Source organism: Nicotiana sylvestris, chromosome 6, assembly GCF_000393655.2.
Source record: "Nicotiana sylvestris chromosome 6, ASM39365v2, whole genome shotgun sequence".
Lineage (NCBI taxonomy): Eukaryota > Viridiplantae > Streptophyta > Magnoliopsida > Solanales > Solanaceae > Nicotiana > Nicotiana sylvestris.
Window position 1 is genome coordinate 174882948 of NC_091062.1, and position 17210 is coordinate 174900157.

General features: G+C 40.4%; 1 protein-coding gene across 1 annotated transcript; it reads right to left on the minus strand.

The window, feature by feature from the left end:
• Positions 1-1278: 1278 nt before the first annotated feature.
• LOC138871713 (uncharacterized) lies at positions 1279-1620 on the minus strand. Its single transcript, XM_070149611.1, has one exon. The coding sequence runs from the start codon at positions 1618-1620 to the stop codon at positions 1279-1281; it is 342 nt and encodes a 113-aa protein (XP_070005712.1).
• Between the last annotated feature and the right edge of the window lie 15590 nt (positions 1621-17210).

Below are 17210 nucleotides of genomic sequence, written 5' to 3' on the forward strand. Positions count from 1 at the left end.
TGCCAAACGACTCGAAACTAGTAAAATATCATACAAAGTAATCAATACATGCTCACAAGTTCATATCCCATAATCTATGTATTTAACTCATGTTGTGTAGAAATTACTTACATCAAGGTGCTAGGTGAAAAACCCCTTCCAAGAGCTCCCAAAATCGCCCAAGAGTTGAAAGAAAATGAGCTAAATGGTCTAAGTCTCGCAATTAATAAGTTGTGCACAGGACTCAGATGTCGCATTTGCGACACTTATATCGCAAATGCGAAAGTCACAAGTGCGAACAATGGGCCTCCAATGCCAAGGTCGCAAATACGGAATCTGCTGAGGTCGTAAATGTGACCAACTTATCGCAAATGCGAACTTTGCCCTAGGTTAGGCTCAATCGCAATTGCGAGGTTCACAAATGCGAATAAATTCCCACATTTGCGAGACCTGCAATTGCTGCTAAGAAACACTAGAAAACTGAAGTGTTTTCTCATCCTCCGGGACGTTCGAAACTCACCCGGGTCCTCGGATCCCCACACCAAATACTCGCACAAGTCTAAAAACATCATACAAACTTGCTCGCATGATTGAAATACCGAAATAACATCAAAAACCATGAATTGGATGCCAAAACGTATGGATTAACTCATGAACTCAAAAACTTCTAAAAATACTTACACGCGTCTGCTTCCTATCAAATCAACTCGGAATGACGCCAAATTTTGCGTGCAAGTCTTAAATGACATTATGGACCTACTACAACTTAAGGAACTAGAATCCGAACCCGATATCAAAAAGTCCACACTCGGTCAAACTTTCCAAAAACTTTAAATTCTAACTTTTGCCAAAAGACTCAGAAACAACCTACGGACCTCCAAATCCACTCCTGGATGCACTCCTAAGTCCAGAATCACCATACAGAGCTATTCCCAAGCTCGAATTCACAAAAAGGTGCCTAGAATGTAAAACTCCACTTCAACCCAAACTTATGAAATTCACTCAAAATGCCAACTTTCACTATTAGGCGTCGAAATGCTCCCAGGTCATCCAAATCCCGAACTAACCATCCCCGCAAGTCATAAAATAGTAAAAGCACATATCATAATCTTATTTAGAGTAAAGGGGTTCTAGAAAGCAAAATGACCTGTCAGGTTGTTATATTCTCCACCTCTTAAACAAACGTTAGTCCTTAAACGGGTTTATAATCATACTTGTAGTGTTGAATAAGTGTGGATATTTTCTCTGCATGTCCTCCTCGGACTCCCAGGTCGCCTCTTCGACTGGTTTCCCCCTCCACTAGACCTTTACTGCAGAAATCCTCTTGGTTCTCAATAGGCCATCATGTCTAGCAACAACGGCAACTGGCTCCTCCTCATAACCCAGGCTCCCATCTAACTGAGTCGTGCTGAAGTCTAACATATGTGACAAGTCGGCATGATACCTTTGGATCATAGACATGTGGAAAGACGGATGAACTCCCGATAGTCTGGGAGGTGAAACAAGCTCATAAACAAACTCCCCAACTCGTTTCAACACCTCAAATGGGCCTATAAACCTTGGGCTCAACTTTTCCTTCTTCTCGAATCTCATGATCCCCTTTATCGGAGAGATTTTCAATAGAACCTTCTCACCCACCATAAATGATAAATCACACGCCTTCTAATCTGTATAACTCTTCTATCTGGACTGTACTGTGCGAAGTCTCTCCTGAATCAACTTTACCTTTTCCAAGGCATCCTTCACCAAATCGGTACCATATAACTTAGCCTTGCCGAGCTCAAACCACCCGATAGGAGAACGACATCGCCGACCATATAAAGCCTCAAATGGAACCATCTCGATGATGGACTGGTAACTATTGTTGTAAGCAAACTCGTCCAAAGGCAAGAATCGATCTCACTGCCCTCCAAAGTCAATCACACATGCTCTGAGCATGTCCTCTAAGATCTAAACTATCCGCTCCGACTGCCCGTCGGTCTGTGGATGAAATGCGGTGTTGATCTCTACACAGGTCCACAACTCACTCTATACGGCTCTTTAGAAATATGAAGTAAATTGAGGGCCTCTATCTGATATGATAGAAACAGGCACTCCATGCAGCCGAACTATCTCCTGAATATAAATCTGGGTCAACCTCTTTGAAGTATACGCAGTCACAACTGGAGTGAAATGTGCCGACTTGGTCAACCTATCGACAATGACCCAAATTGTATCAAACTTCCGCAAGGTCCGCAGCAACCCAACTACGAAGTCCACAGTAATGCGCTCCCACTTCCACTTCGGTATAGTCATCTGCTAGAGTAGGCCATCTGGCCTATGGTACTCATACTTAACCTGTTGGCAATTTAGGCACCTAGATACATACTCAACTATGTCTTTCTTTATCCGCCACCACCAATAATACTGCCCCAGGTCACGATACATCTTCGTAGCACCTGGATGAATGGAATACCGAGAATTGTGTGCCTCCTATAGAATTCTCCCTTTCAAGATATCAACATTAGGAACACATAAACGACCCTGGAGTCGCATAACACCATCCTCGCCGATAGAAACCTCCTTGGCACCACTTTGTAGTATTGTCTCTCTGAGGACCATCAAATACGGATCATCAAACTGTCGAGCCTTGAGCTACTCCAATAGTGAAGACTGAGCAACAACGCATGCAAGAACTCGGCTGGGCTCTAAAATGTCCAACCTCATAAGTCTGTTAGCCAAGGACTAAATGTCTAAAGCTAGTGGCCTCTCCCCTCCCAAAATGAATGCCAAGCTACCCTTACTCTCTACCTTTCTTCTCAAGGCATCCACGACTACATTCGCCTTGCTCGAATGATAAAGAATGGTGATGTCATAATCTTTCAGTAACTCAAGCCATCTGCGCTGCCTCAAATTGAGATCCCTTTGCTTGAACAAATACTACAAGTTATGATGATCAGTGTAAACCACACAAGACACCCCATAAAGATAATGCCTCCAGATCTTAAGAGCATGAACAATCACGACTAACTCTAGATCGTGCATAGGGTAATTCTTCTCATGAATCTTCAACTGATGAAGCATATGCAATAACTCGCCCCTCATGCATCAGTATATAACCCAAACGAACGCGTGAAGCGTCGCAATAAACCATATACATCCCTGAACCAGAAGGCAACACTAGAACCGGTGATATAGTCAAAACTGTCCTGAGCTTCTGAAAGCTCGTCTCACAATCATCGGACCAACGAAATGGAGCACCTTTCTGGGTCAATCTATTCAAAGGTGCCTCAATGGATGAGAAACCCTCCACATACCAGCAATAATAACCTGCCAACCCAAAGAAGCTCATGATATCAGTCGCCGAAGTGGGACAAGGCCAACTATGAACTACCTCAATCTTCTTGGGATCCACCTTAATGCCTTCGCTGATACAACATGCCCCAAGAATGCCACAGAATCTAGCCAAAACTCACACTTGGAGAACTTAGCATATAACTTCTATTCCCGCAAGATCTGAAGCACCACTCTCAAATGCTACTGGTGCTCCTCCATACTAAGCGAGTAGATCAAGATGTCATCAATGAAGACAATGACAAACAAATAAATATAAGGCCTGAACACCTTGTTCATAAAATCCATAAATGCTTCTAGGGTGTTAGTCAAGCCGAAGGACATCACTAGAAACTCATAATGGCCATATCTAGTACAGAAAGCAGTCTTAGAAATATTTGAGTCCCAAATCTTTAACTGATGGTACCCTAATATCAAGTCGATCTTAAGAACACACTAAAACCCTGTAACTTGTCAAACAAATCATCAATACGTGGCAACAGGTACTTGTTCTTGATGGTAACTTTGTTCAACTGGAGGTAATCAATGCACATCCGCATAGTCCCATCTTTCTTCTTCATAAATAACACTGGTGCACCCTAAGGTGATATACTTGGTCTGACGAACCCCTTTGCTAGCAACTCCTCAAGCCGATCTTTCAACTTTTTCGTAGCCATATGGTATGGTGGTATGGATATAGGTTGGGTACCTAGAGCCAAGTCAATGAAGAAGTATCAATATCACGATCTGGTAGCATGCTTGGAAGGTCAAAAGGAAATACATCAGCGAATTCTTGGACTACCGACACTGAATCAATCACCAAAGTCTCTGCGGTAGTATCCCGAACATAAGCTAGATAGGCCAAACAACCCATCTCGACCATATGTCAAGCCTTCATAAAAGAGATAACCCGTCTAGATGTACTAACAGACGAACCCTTCCACTCAAATCTAGGCAACTATGGCATCGTTAAGGTAACAGTCTTAGTATGACAATCAAGGATGGTGTGATATGTGGATAACCAATCCATGCCCAGGATGACCTCAAAGTTGGTCATATCAAGCAACAGAAGGTCCGCTCTAGTCTCGTAACCATAGAATATGACCATATAGGACCGGTAGATCCGATCTACAACAACAAAAATGCCTACATGAGTAGACACATAAATTGGAGTACCTATGGACTCACCAGGAATATCCAGGAAATGAGCAAACAAAGATGACACGTATAAATCAGTAGACCCTGGATCAAATAAAAATGAAGCATCCCTACCGCAGACAAAAATAATACCTGTGATCACGACATTTGAGTCCACTAAACCTGGTTTGGCCGAAAAAATATAGAACCTAGCTGGAGCGTCGACTAGCTGTCCTCCGCCTAACTGAACAGTAGTTGGCTGACATGCCTCTGCCTGGCCTGCACTTCTAGGATGGCCCCTACCTACTTGCCCTCTGCCTCTTGGCGGTCGGATAGCTGGTGATGTAATCATAGGCTGATGGTCCTACTGCACTGCCTTGCCTCGAAGCCTGGGGCAGAATCTCTGCACATGACTGAGATCTCTGCACTCGAAACAACCTCTCGGTGCGATGATCTGTTGCTCTGAAGTCTGATCCTGATGGCCTGAAGACCCACTAGAAGAAAACTAAATAGCTGGTAGGCAATATGAACTCTCTGGCATGGTACTGAAATAGGAGCTGGAAGAACCTTGAATGGCTGGTGGGCGGTAAGAACTCTCTAGCATGGCGCTAAAATATGGTCACATCGGAGCACCCCGAGGAGGTGGTGGTGCTAGATATGTGGGCCTACTAGGCTGACCCCTCCCAAACTGACCTCGGCCCCTAGCCGGGGTGCCTCTAAACTTCCCAGAATAATGGACCCTCTTGTCCCTCTACATTTGCTCTCTACCTTTCAAATGGTAACCCTCATTCCTCTGAGCTATCTCTACTACTAGCTGATAAGAAATCCCCATCTCGACCTCCCAGACCATAATAGCCTTAATACTTGAGTGCAACCCCACAACAAACCTCTGCACTCTTTATACGTCAGTAGAAAGTATCATAAGTGTATGGCGAGACAACTCAGAGAATCTCGCCTCATAATCAGTCATACACATCTGACCCTACTGGAGTTACTCAAACTGAAACTGCAACTCTTCCCTCTGAGAGGGTGGAATATACCTGTCCAAGAATAGCCGTATGAATTGGTCCTAAGTCATGGGAGGTGAACCTACTGGCCTGCTAAGAAGATAAGACTACCACCACCTACGAGCCCTGCCATCCAACTAGAAAGTGGTGAAATCCACTCCATGGGACTCCAATATCCTCATGTTGTGCAGTATGTCCCTGCACCGATCAATGAAGTCTTGGGATACTCATGTCGCTCATCTCCGAAGACAGGAGGGTATAGCCTAGTCCGTCTGTCCAAAAGCTTATGCGGCTCGCTGGCCGCAGCTGGTCTAGGCTCAGGTACAACTGTAGTAAGTGGATGGGCTCCGCCCACGGGTAGTGCACCCGAGGTTTGATGTACGGTAGTTGTATGCCCTGGAGCTTGGGCAGTAGGGCTCTGTGCTCCCCCTCTCGCCTCAGATGTGGCTGGGTCCGCTGGAAATAGACCAGCCTGAGTCATATTATCCATGAAACGCAACATACAGCCCATGACCTCCTGAAAGCCCGGTGCTGACATGAAATCTACCGGGGTTAGCTCTGCCGCGGGCACCTCGGCTGCTCCTTAACAATGGGATCCTTTACTGGATCTGCTGGTGTTACAACTGGGGAAACTCTGGGATGTCCTCATCCCCTGCCTCGGGCTGGTGCTCTCCCCCATCCTTTTTCTCAGCCGCTAGCAACAGGGGAACAACTCCTCCTAGGTTCGGAACATCTGTCATGCGTGTTCTCACCATCCGTGAGAGAATAAAAAAAAACTTAGTATACCATCAACTGCACGATATGAGATGAATAAAGGGTAGTTTCCTATTAGGTCTGCCCAAAACTTGTGAGACCTATGTGAACCTAGTGCTCTGTGACACTATGTTGTCATAATCCAATTCTAGTTTAGGTCGTGATGGCGCCCAACACTGTTGTTAGGCAAGCCAACAGTGAACAATCTAGTGATTTCCATTTTTAATAAGTTTTCCAAACAACTAACTTTCCTAAATTTAAAGAATTTAATGAATAACGGATTTTAAAGTAATCAAAATGAAGCAACTAAAAAAATCATAACCGTAGAAATACATCCCAAAATCATAAGTGTACTAGTATATACCAAGACCCGGTATCACAAGTATATGGGCTACTAGTAGAATATACAAAAGATTTCTAATCTACTGACCGGAATGGAATAGACAGAACAAATAAATAAAAGAAAGACTCTGGTTGCTGCAGAACGGCTCGGAAGGGCATCTCACCGTGTAGTCTCGTAGCGGGTATCAAATATGCACGTCGGACTGATAACCAGATGTACTTGCCTCAGATCCTGCACAATTAAGTGCAGAAGTATAGCGTGAGTACATAAACAACATGTACTTAGTAAGTATCCAGTCTAACCTCGAAGAAGTAGTGACGATGGGTCGACTTTGACACTTACTATGGGCTAACAATGATATATCAAAATTTTATACTAAGCATGGATTTCATGAATAATACTGAAAACTCAATAAAAGGAAATAGTAAATTCTTCTTTCGCAACTATTAAATCCCAAGTTTAGTTTCATCATTTAACAGTTTGTATCTCAAGGCATTTAAGTAATATCAATTATGAATAGTTCAAGAGATTTATCATGTACGAATTATGTCGAGGTCGTACGGCCCGATCCAACATAATATTTAAACTGTGCATTATCGAGGGTCGAATGGAACGAACCATAGATGTATCTATATGCTATCGAGGTGTTCGACCCGCTCCATAAATAGAAAATATTTTAGAGAAGCACAAATTTTCAATAATAGTCAAGTGTTTCATTTACAACCTCAAGTAAGTGAAATTTAACCTTTTATAATTTTTCTTATAAATTTCAATATGGCTTAAGTAATTAAGTTATCAAGTAGGGGGCGCAAGTATAGCATGATATGGGTCCTAGACTACCCGGACAATAGCATAATTAGTAGCTAGGTACGGACTCTCGTCACCTCGTGCGTACGTAGCCCCCACAAATAGGTACACATATTCGTTTAATTCACCTTCCAAGGTTAGAAAAGAGACTTTCCTCATCTCAAGGCCTACTTTTCGGTCCAAAAATTGTGCTAAACTGCCAAATTTGGTGCCAAACGACTCGAAACTAGTCAAATATCATATAAAGTAATAAATACATGCTCACAAGTTCATATCCCAACATTAAAGTGATTTTCCGAGCCTATTTGCAACATTTCTAAAATTCACCCCCGGCCCACATGCCCGGATTACGCAAATTTTCGAAGAAAGTTGTTACCCATAACCCCATAAACTCAAATATATGATTTTTACTAAATTCCATAACAAATTTCGTGGTTAAATCTCATTTTTATCAAAACCTAGGTTTTCATTTAAACCCTTGATTTTCACCAATTTTTACATGTTAATCTACCCATAATCTATGTATTTAACTCATGTTGTGCAGAAATTACTTACCTCAAAGTGCTAGGTGAAAACCCCCTTCCAAGAGCTCCAAAAATCGCCCAAACGTTGAAAGAAAATGAGCTAAATGGTCTAAGTCTCGCAATTAATAAGTTGTGCACAGGCCTCAGATGTCGCATTTGCGACACCTGTTTCATAAAATGCGACAAAACCATCGCAAATGAGAACATGGGTCTCCACTGCCAAGGTCGCAAATACGACCAAGGAGTCGCAAATACCGACTCTGCTGAGGTTGCAAATGCGACCAAGTTATCGCAAATGCGAACTCTGCCCCAGGTCAGGCTCCATCGCAATTGCAAAGCCTTTCTTGCAATTGAGAGGTTCGCAAATGCGAATAAATTCTTGCATTTGCGAGATCTGCAACTGCTGCTAAGAAACACCAGAAAACTAAAGTGTTTTCTCATCCTCCGGACGTCCGAACCTCACCAGAACCCTCGGGGCCCCATACCAAACACTCGCACAAGTCTAAAAACATCATACAAACTTGCTCGCATGATCAGAACACCAAAATAACTACAAAAACCACGAATCGGATGCCAAAACACATGGATTAACTCACGAACTCAAAAACTTCTAAAAATACATCCGCGCGTCCATTTCCTACAAATCAACTCAGAATAACGCCAAATTTTGTGTGCAAGTCTTAAACGACATTACGGGCCTACTCCAACTTCCGGAACTGGAATCTGAACCTGATATCAAAAAGTCCACCCTCGGTCAAACTTTCCAAAAACTTCAAATTCTAACTTTCGTCAAATGACTATTAAACGACCTACAGACCTCCAAATCCACTTTTGGACGCACTGCTGAGTCCATAATCACTATACGGAGCTATTCCCAGGCTCGGAATCCCAAAAGGACGTCTATAATGTAAAAATCCACTTCAACCCAAACTTATAAAATTCACTCAAAATGCTAACTTTCACTATTATGTGCTGAAATGCTCCCGGGTCGTCCAAAAACTGATCTGAACATATGCCTTAGTCCAAAATCATTATACAAACCTATTAGAACCGTCAAATCCCGATTTCAAGTTCATTTACTTAAAATGTTGACCGAAGTCAAACTTAACAACCTTAAGGAACCACGTGTTCTTATTTCAATCCGAACCCTTCCAAATCCTGAACTAAACATCCCCGAAAGTCATAAAACAGTAAAAACACGTATGAAAAGTCTTATTTAGGGGAACAAGGTTCTAGAAAGCAAAACGACCAATCCGGTCGTTCCACCAACTTTGGAGCAAAATACAGTTGGAACTCCTGAAGTTGAACCAGAAGCTGAAATTCCTGAAGTTGAGACTCATAAAGTTGAACTGGACGAAGAGGAGCATTCTATAGCCAAGCATAGACCAAGAAGATAAAGTAAACAACCATTAAGGTTTGGAGATTATGTTGCATTTGCCTTTTCAGTTGCATGGGAAACTGAAGAAATTGGAGAACCATAAAAATATTCAGAAGCAGTTTCTGGTGCTGATTCAGCCAAGTAGCGGATTGTAATGAATGAAGATATTGAGTCTCTCCACAAGAATGGTACTGTGTCTCTTGTGAAGCCACTATCAGGAAGAGAATTGTTGGTTGCAAATAGGTCTTCAAGAAAAAGGATGGCATTCTAGGGGTTGAATATGCGAGGTATAAGACACGATTAGTTGCAAAGGGTATAGTCATGTACAACTACAAGGAGTTGATTTTAATGATATTTTCTCATCTGTTGTTAAACATAACTTTATTCGTGTCTTGTTTGCCTTAGTTGCCATGTATGATTTCGTACGATTTAGATTTATCTTTTTGAATATTTAATCTTCTTTAGACTTTATTCTTGAATCCCAACTTGGTTAATATCTTTCGACTCGTGTGATTATGTTTTTTTTTGTATTTGCTTAGTTTCTTTTACACTAATGTAGAATAGTTGATGGATCTATACTCTAGCCATCTTTCATATTTTCTTAATTCATCACCTTTTAAATTAAAAAATGTTTAGAGAGTTTTTCTAAGTCCTATAAAAGTAGGTATGTTATTGCATTCTACTTCTACTAGTGACTTTTATATGATATTTAAAAAAATTACCGAAAATTTACCGAACCGTATAGATACCGAAGAGAAACTAACATGATTGGGACGATTTTGAAAAGTCTAATTTTGGTTATATACATAATAGAGTAATCAAAAAATTGGTATGACATACATTTTATAATATAACCATCCGAAGTGAACCATTGACACCCCTAGATGGTGGAAAAGACTTTGTTTAGAAGATCAACACTAGAGACAATCTTGCTGACATGTTCAGAAAGCCTCATCCAGTTGGTAAGTTCAAGCTCTACTTGTCACAACCCCAAATTTTCTCTATAGGATGTCGTGAAGGCACCTAGCCTCTAAGACTAGGTAAGCCTAACAACATGCAGAATAATTGAAATGATAATAAATAAAATTCTCGAACTCAACAATTATATATAACACAACGCTTCAACTCAATATATACAAATCCAGAGACCCAGTAAAAATACAAGTCACAAGCTCTAAGTACGAATACTGGATAACCCTATACATCATGTCTATATATAAATGATAATGAAATACGAGAACTAGAGAGAGGGGGACTCCGCGTCCTGCGAACGCCGGCAGGTATACCTTGAAGTCTTCGCAGAAGAATCCCGACCAATGCCTGGGCTGGTAAGAAGTACCTGGATCTGAATAAAAAGATGTGTAGAGTAGCATGAGACACCACAACGGTACCCAGCAAGTATCAAGCCTAACCTCGGGAGAGTAGTGACGAGGTCAGGTAAGGGCCCTACTGGAAATATATAAAAGACTGAACAATTATAGACAGTGTAATAAAGACAGTAATGAAATTAAAACAATGAATAACATAATAACACTAGCTACACATAACTAAGTAAATAGTGCAATATGGAGAAAGACAATTAATAATATGCTAAGGAAACAACAATCAAAGACAAGTACAAAAGAATGGAGAAATGTCAACAAACATCACTACCGAGGTACCGCATCGTAGTCTCAAATCACAAAAATAAATCACAATCTTCCCTTATATCACCGCGGGAGCTTTTATATTTAGTTTTGAAAATCATTTTTCCCGAAATAACATCACGCGTTTTAGCCCACCTTATCACATCGCATGGCTTCTAGTAGTTCCCCTACTAGCAATGCGTATCAAGCCCACCTTATCTCACTGTATGCGTTTCAACACCTAGACCTTATACCACCGCATGTGTTCAATATCACAACATATCACAAATCGTACCTCACGTTCCCAATATCACAATTTTCCAGAGAAACCAAATAATAACAGAATTTTACAATAAGGAGTCCACGGTTCAACAACAATATACACGAAGTCTCAACAAATAACCACCTGAAGAATAACTCAATAGAATGATATTTAACAATTTAACACTTTGCCTCAATAGGAATCACGACCTTTGCAACTCAATACCAATTTCAACAACAAAATATTCCAAAAAATAGCAATTTCAAGTAAAGAATTCAACAGTTAAATAATGAATACCGAATATGAGAAATAAGAATTTCAACTAAACATGTAGAGCAATTAGCTAGCAAGAGATAAGATAAGTAGACATATGAAATTAGACTAAGAAGGATGACTATAACATGTTAAAGTAACTCAATTAAGACATAAAAGGAATTTACATAGCAAAAAACTGGTAATTTCCACATATAGCTCATGTACACACTCATCACCTTGCGTACACGGCTCTTACACATCACGATTATCACATGCAATACAATCCTAAGGAAAAAATTCCCTACACAAAGTTAGCAAGCCACTTACCTCAAACCACGCTAAATCAATCCACTAGAAGGCCTTTCCCTCGATTTTCCAACTCTGAACGGCTCGATTCTAGACAAAATAATTTCATACTATAAATATAACTATATGTAACTAATTCAAACAATGAAATTACAATCTTTGCAAAGAATTAAAAAAATCGATCCAAAGAGTCAATCCGGGTCTGCGTTTCGAAACCCGACTAAAATTACATATCCGAACACGCATTTGATATCGAGTCCAATCATATAAGAATTACCCAAATCCAACCTCAATTCGCCTTTAAGAACTCAAAAATTTAGCCTAAGGAGTTTCAACCATCCCCCCCCCCCAATTTCCAGCTCCAAAACACTAATTTAATGATGAAATCATCAATAGATTCATGTAAATTAATAAAAAATGAGTTAGAATTCCTTACCCCCAAAGTTTTCTTTGAATAACCTTCGAAAATTCGTTTCCCATAGAGCTCCCTAAGCCCAAAAATGAATTATGAATCAAAAGCCTTGAATTTCCCTTTTCTGCCCAGTGACTTCCGCTTCTGCGGCCTTTGGGTCGCTTTTGCGACTCCGCACCTGCAAAAAAACCATCGCATGTGCAAATTTCACTTAAGTCCAAGGAATTCGCTTCTGCGTAAAATCGCTCACGTCTGCGCATGCGCACCTGCGCCGAAAGCGTCGCACCTACGACCACTGTCGCTCCTGCGCTTCTTTCCATCGCAAAAGTAAAGTCGATTCTGCGGAACATTTCCTGCTCCTACGACCCCAGCTTCGTATGAACAACTCCACATCTGTGACCAAATGCACACTTTTGCGAGCCTACACTTGCAGCCAATCCCTCCGCAGGTGCGATGACACCAGAATAGCCCAACTTCAGCAGTCTCAAAAATTCAAACTTGTTCTAGATTTGATTCGAATCACACCCGGGCCCCCCAACTGAATATACCATCTAGTTACAAAACAAATCATAGACCTACTCGAGGCCAAAAATCACAAACCACATAAATTCTATGAATCGCAACCTAAATTCAAGCTTAAGTAATTATGGACTTCCGAATCCAATGCCGAATCATACCAAAACAACTCCGATTGACTTCGAATTGTGCACACACATCATAAATAATACTATGTACCTATTTTAACTTCCGAAATTAGATTCCGGCCCCTATATCAATAAAGTCAACTCTCGGAAAAACTTTCCAAAATCTTCAAACTCTCCAACTTTCGCTAATTCACGCCGAAACGACCTATGGAGTTTCAAATCAACATTCGGATATGCTCCTAAGACCAAAATCACTATACGGAGCTATTGAAAATATCAAAACTCCATTGCAGAGTCGTCTTCATACAAGTCAAACTATGGTCAACTGCTACAACTTAAACCTCCAACTTATGTGTCCCATTTTACTCCGAAACTCTCCCGAGAACAAAACCAAACACCCCGTCAAGTTGCATAACCATTATATAGCATAGAAGAAGCATAATTTAGGGGATCAGGGCTAAAATACTTAAAATAACCGATCGTGTCATTACACTGCTTGAATTTGACTGTTATTTATGAAGAATGATTTAGCCCATAAAGGCTTTTGCGGAGAGAGTGGAACAAATTTACTATATCAGCCATAATTAGGACAAGGTAAAAATTTGTAATATGGCCAATATTTTGGCTAGTGGAGTACATCTCAGATAAGCATAAGCCTATCTGAAAGTAACTTTGCTGGCAATATTCTTTGGGGCAAAGTATTGCATTGTGTGATGGATATCATTTGCAAAAGATGTATAATTTTTTTATTACAGCTTGGAGGCCAAGACTTTTTTGCCTATAAAAAGAAAGGCTATTCTTTCATTTTTAACACACCAACAAGATTTGAGTCTTCATTTCTTGTTTTTTCCTCCCCTCCTTTATTTATTGAGAGTTGTTTGTAAGAGAATTGAGTGTTGGAAAATATTTGTGTGATCCCCTTTCTTTGGAGTGATCTTGTGAGGTTATTTTTTCGGGGGTATTTAGGATTAATTGGAGTATTTACTCTAATCTTGTACTCTTATTAGTATAGTAAATTTGCTCCTCTCCACTTGTGCACGTAGGTCACTTTGACCGAACTACGTTAAATTTGTATCTTCTTTATATGCTATAATTGTCATTGCTATTAACTTGCATTGTCTTTGTTATTGTTATTTTAACATTGCTAAGGCTAAATTTTGCACTACCTGGGTTCTCGACCCTAACATAAACTAACTTCTCTAGAAGAGGAGGACTAAACTACTTGCTGAACAAACTCCTTGAATAAGGAGAATTATTTGAGAAAATAAAGAACCAAGAAAATCCTAACTACTAGCTAAAGAAGTGGCCAAGACAGTAAATTAGTAGGCAGTTAACTTGTACTCTAATAGGAATTATTAATACCAAAGCTAATACATGTATTATTTTCGCTATACACCCTACCAACTGACCCCTTAGAGGTTTATATGTTTGGACAATATATATCTTTTACTTTTTATTATACTCTCATAAAATTGGTATATGATGAGTTTAGATATATAGAATACCATGATTAGTGAGGTTTCATCTTGAGCTCAACTTGTTTGTAGTGAATCATAATTATTGTCTCGTATTGTTAAGTTCCACATCTATTTATAATTTTCTTCCATAATTGTTCAGATCCTGATCCAACAACAACAACAATAATATATTCAGTATTATCCCATACCGTGGGGTCTAGGGAGGGTAGTGTGTACGTATATCTTACCCCTACTCTGTGAAGATAGAGAAGTTGTTTCCAATAGACCCTCGGCTCAAGAAAGCATAAACACCAAATTAATGAAAATATAAATAAGAAGGGATAGTACCAAAAAGCCATATAAAAGCAGAATAAAAACAACAAGACAATAATGTGATCAACAATGAAAGAAAACAACGGTTAGTCATAAAACCTACTACCCTAAGAAAGCAGGACTGCGTGCCAATACTAGTATTATGAACACTCTAGACTACCTACTCTACTACCCTAATCCTCGACCTCATACCTTCCTATCAAGGGTCATGTCCTCGGTAAGCTAAAGCTGCACCATGTCTTGCCTAATCATCTCTCCCTACCTCTTCTTTGGCCTACCTCTACCTCTTTGTAGTCCCTCCAATGTCAACCTCTCACAACTTCTCACCGGGACATCTGTGCTCCTCCTCCTCACATGACCAAACCACCTAAGTCGCGTTTCCCGCATCTTGTCTTTAATAGGGGCCACACCCACCTTGTCGCGAATAACCTCATTTCTGATCCTATCTAACCTGGTGTGACCGCACATTCATCTCAACATCCTCATCTCCACTACCTTCATCTCCTGGACATGAGTGATCTTGATTGGCCAACACTCAGCCCTATACAATATCATTGGTCTGACCACCAATCTATAGAACTTACCCTTAAGTTTTGGTGGCACCTTCTTGTCACACAAAACACCGGAAGCGAGTCTCTATTTCATCCATCCCGCCCCAATATGATGTGTGTCATCTTCATCAATCTCCCCATCCCCTTAAATAATAGACCCAAGGTACTTAATACTTCCTCTCATAGGGATGACCTGCTAGTCCAGCCTCACCTCCCATTCCCTCATTGAGTCTCGCCATTGAACCTACACTCTACGTATTCTGTCTTGGTCCTGCTCAACTTGAAACCTTTGGATTCCAAAGTCTATCTCCATACCTCTAATTGTGCGTTCATATTGTCTCGCATATCGTCAATCAATACAATATCATCTACAAATAACATGCACCACAACACCTTCCTTTAGATGTGGCGCGTCAGTACGTCCATCACCAAAGCAAACAATAAAAAGGCTGAGTGCTGACCCCTGATACAACCCCATCATTACCAGAAAATGGTTTGAGTCCCCACCCACCATCCTCACTCGGACATGTCCTTAATCAACCTAACATAGGCAAAAGGTTCACCCCTAGCCTCCAAACATCTCCACAAAACCTTTCTCGGTACTTTATTGTACGCCTTTTCTAAGTCGCTGAACACCATATGCAAGTCCTTCTTTCTCTCCCTATACTACTCCATCTATCTCCTAACAAGGTGTATGACTTGTGTAGTCGAACGCCCTGGCATAAACCCAAATAGGTTCTCGGAAATAGACACACTCCCCATTAACCTTAGCTCTACCACTCTCTCACAACTTCCATAGTATGGCTAAGCAGCTTGATACCCCCGATAGTTATTGCAATTTTGGATATCACCCTTGTTCTTGTACACAGGAACCATCGTGCTCCACCTCTACTCTTCAGACATTTTTTTTCGTCCTAAAAATGACATTAAATAACCAGTGAACCACTCCAAACCTGCCTTGCCTGCACTCTTCCAAAACTCCACCGGGATTTCATCCGGTCCGGTTGTGTTGCCCCTTCTCATCTTACGCATACCCCCTTCAACTTCATTAACTCTAATCCACCTACAATACCCAAAGTAACAACGACTCCCGGAGAGTTCCAAATCACCCAGTACAATGCTCCAGTCCCCCTCCTCGTTCAAGAGACTATGAAAATAGGTCTTCCATCTCCGACGGATAAGCCCCTCATCCAACAAAACTCTACCTTCTTCGTTCTTGATGCACTTCACTTGGTCCAAGTCACATGCCTTCCTCTCTTGTGCCTTGGTTAACCTGAACAACCTCGTATCCCCACCTCGACTCTCGAGTTCCTCATACAAACGAATAAAAGTTGCAGTCTTGGTCGTCGTAACTGCTAACTTTGCCTCTTTCTTAGCCAACTTATAATGCTCTTTATTCGCCCTCTTCTCCTCCTCGTCTACACTTTCCACTAGCTTCAGATATGCTGCTTTCTTGATTTCCACTTTTCCTTGCACCTCCTGATCCAACAAACTTTAATTTCTTATTTACTCGTCATATTGAATAGTGTTTTAGTCAAATACACGAAGGCAAGTTGTACACCAGTCTTCATATCTCCATATTTAGATATACTTTCGACGTTACACTCTAAAAGACTACATTATTATTTGCTATCAAACAATTATTGGTTGAATAGCACTATATTTCGTTTTAGTTATTTGTCTTACATTTAGTCTGTTTAAAAAGGACATCTATCTATATTTAAAAAACTTTTTATTACAACATTCTGATCTTCTTCTCAATGACACTTTTTTATAGCAATGATATGGCATGTTGGAGACAAATATTCAATAGGTATTTTAGTATGTTATTCATACTTTTAATTTAAGATCACGAGATTTAAAATTCCTTTTTTATTCTTAAAGTTTGAATCCAATTAAATTAAGTTATATAAAATAAAACAGAATAAAAGAATGACCTTTAGTAAAGATTCAAAATGTAGTTAGTGATTTCAACATAGCCATCTTGATTTTCTTAATATGAACGACTTCAAGGTTATATTGTAATGGATATAATAGTGTCATTGCTGAAGTTTTATGAAAATGATATGTTTTCAACATTAGTTTTAGAGATATATGTCACGCCCTTAGTTGTTAACTAAGTACA

What these genes read in the sequence shown, in the direction of transcription:
- LOC138871713 (XM_070149611.1), bottom strand. Translation starts at nt 1,620, where the DNA reads ATGGTGGGTGAGAAGGTTCTATTGAAAATCTCTCCGATAAAGGGGATC.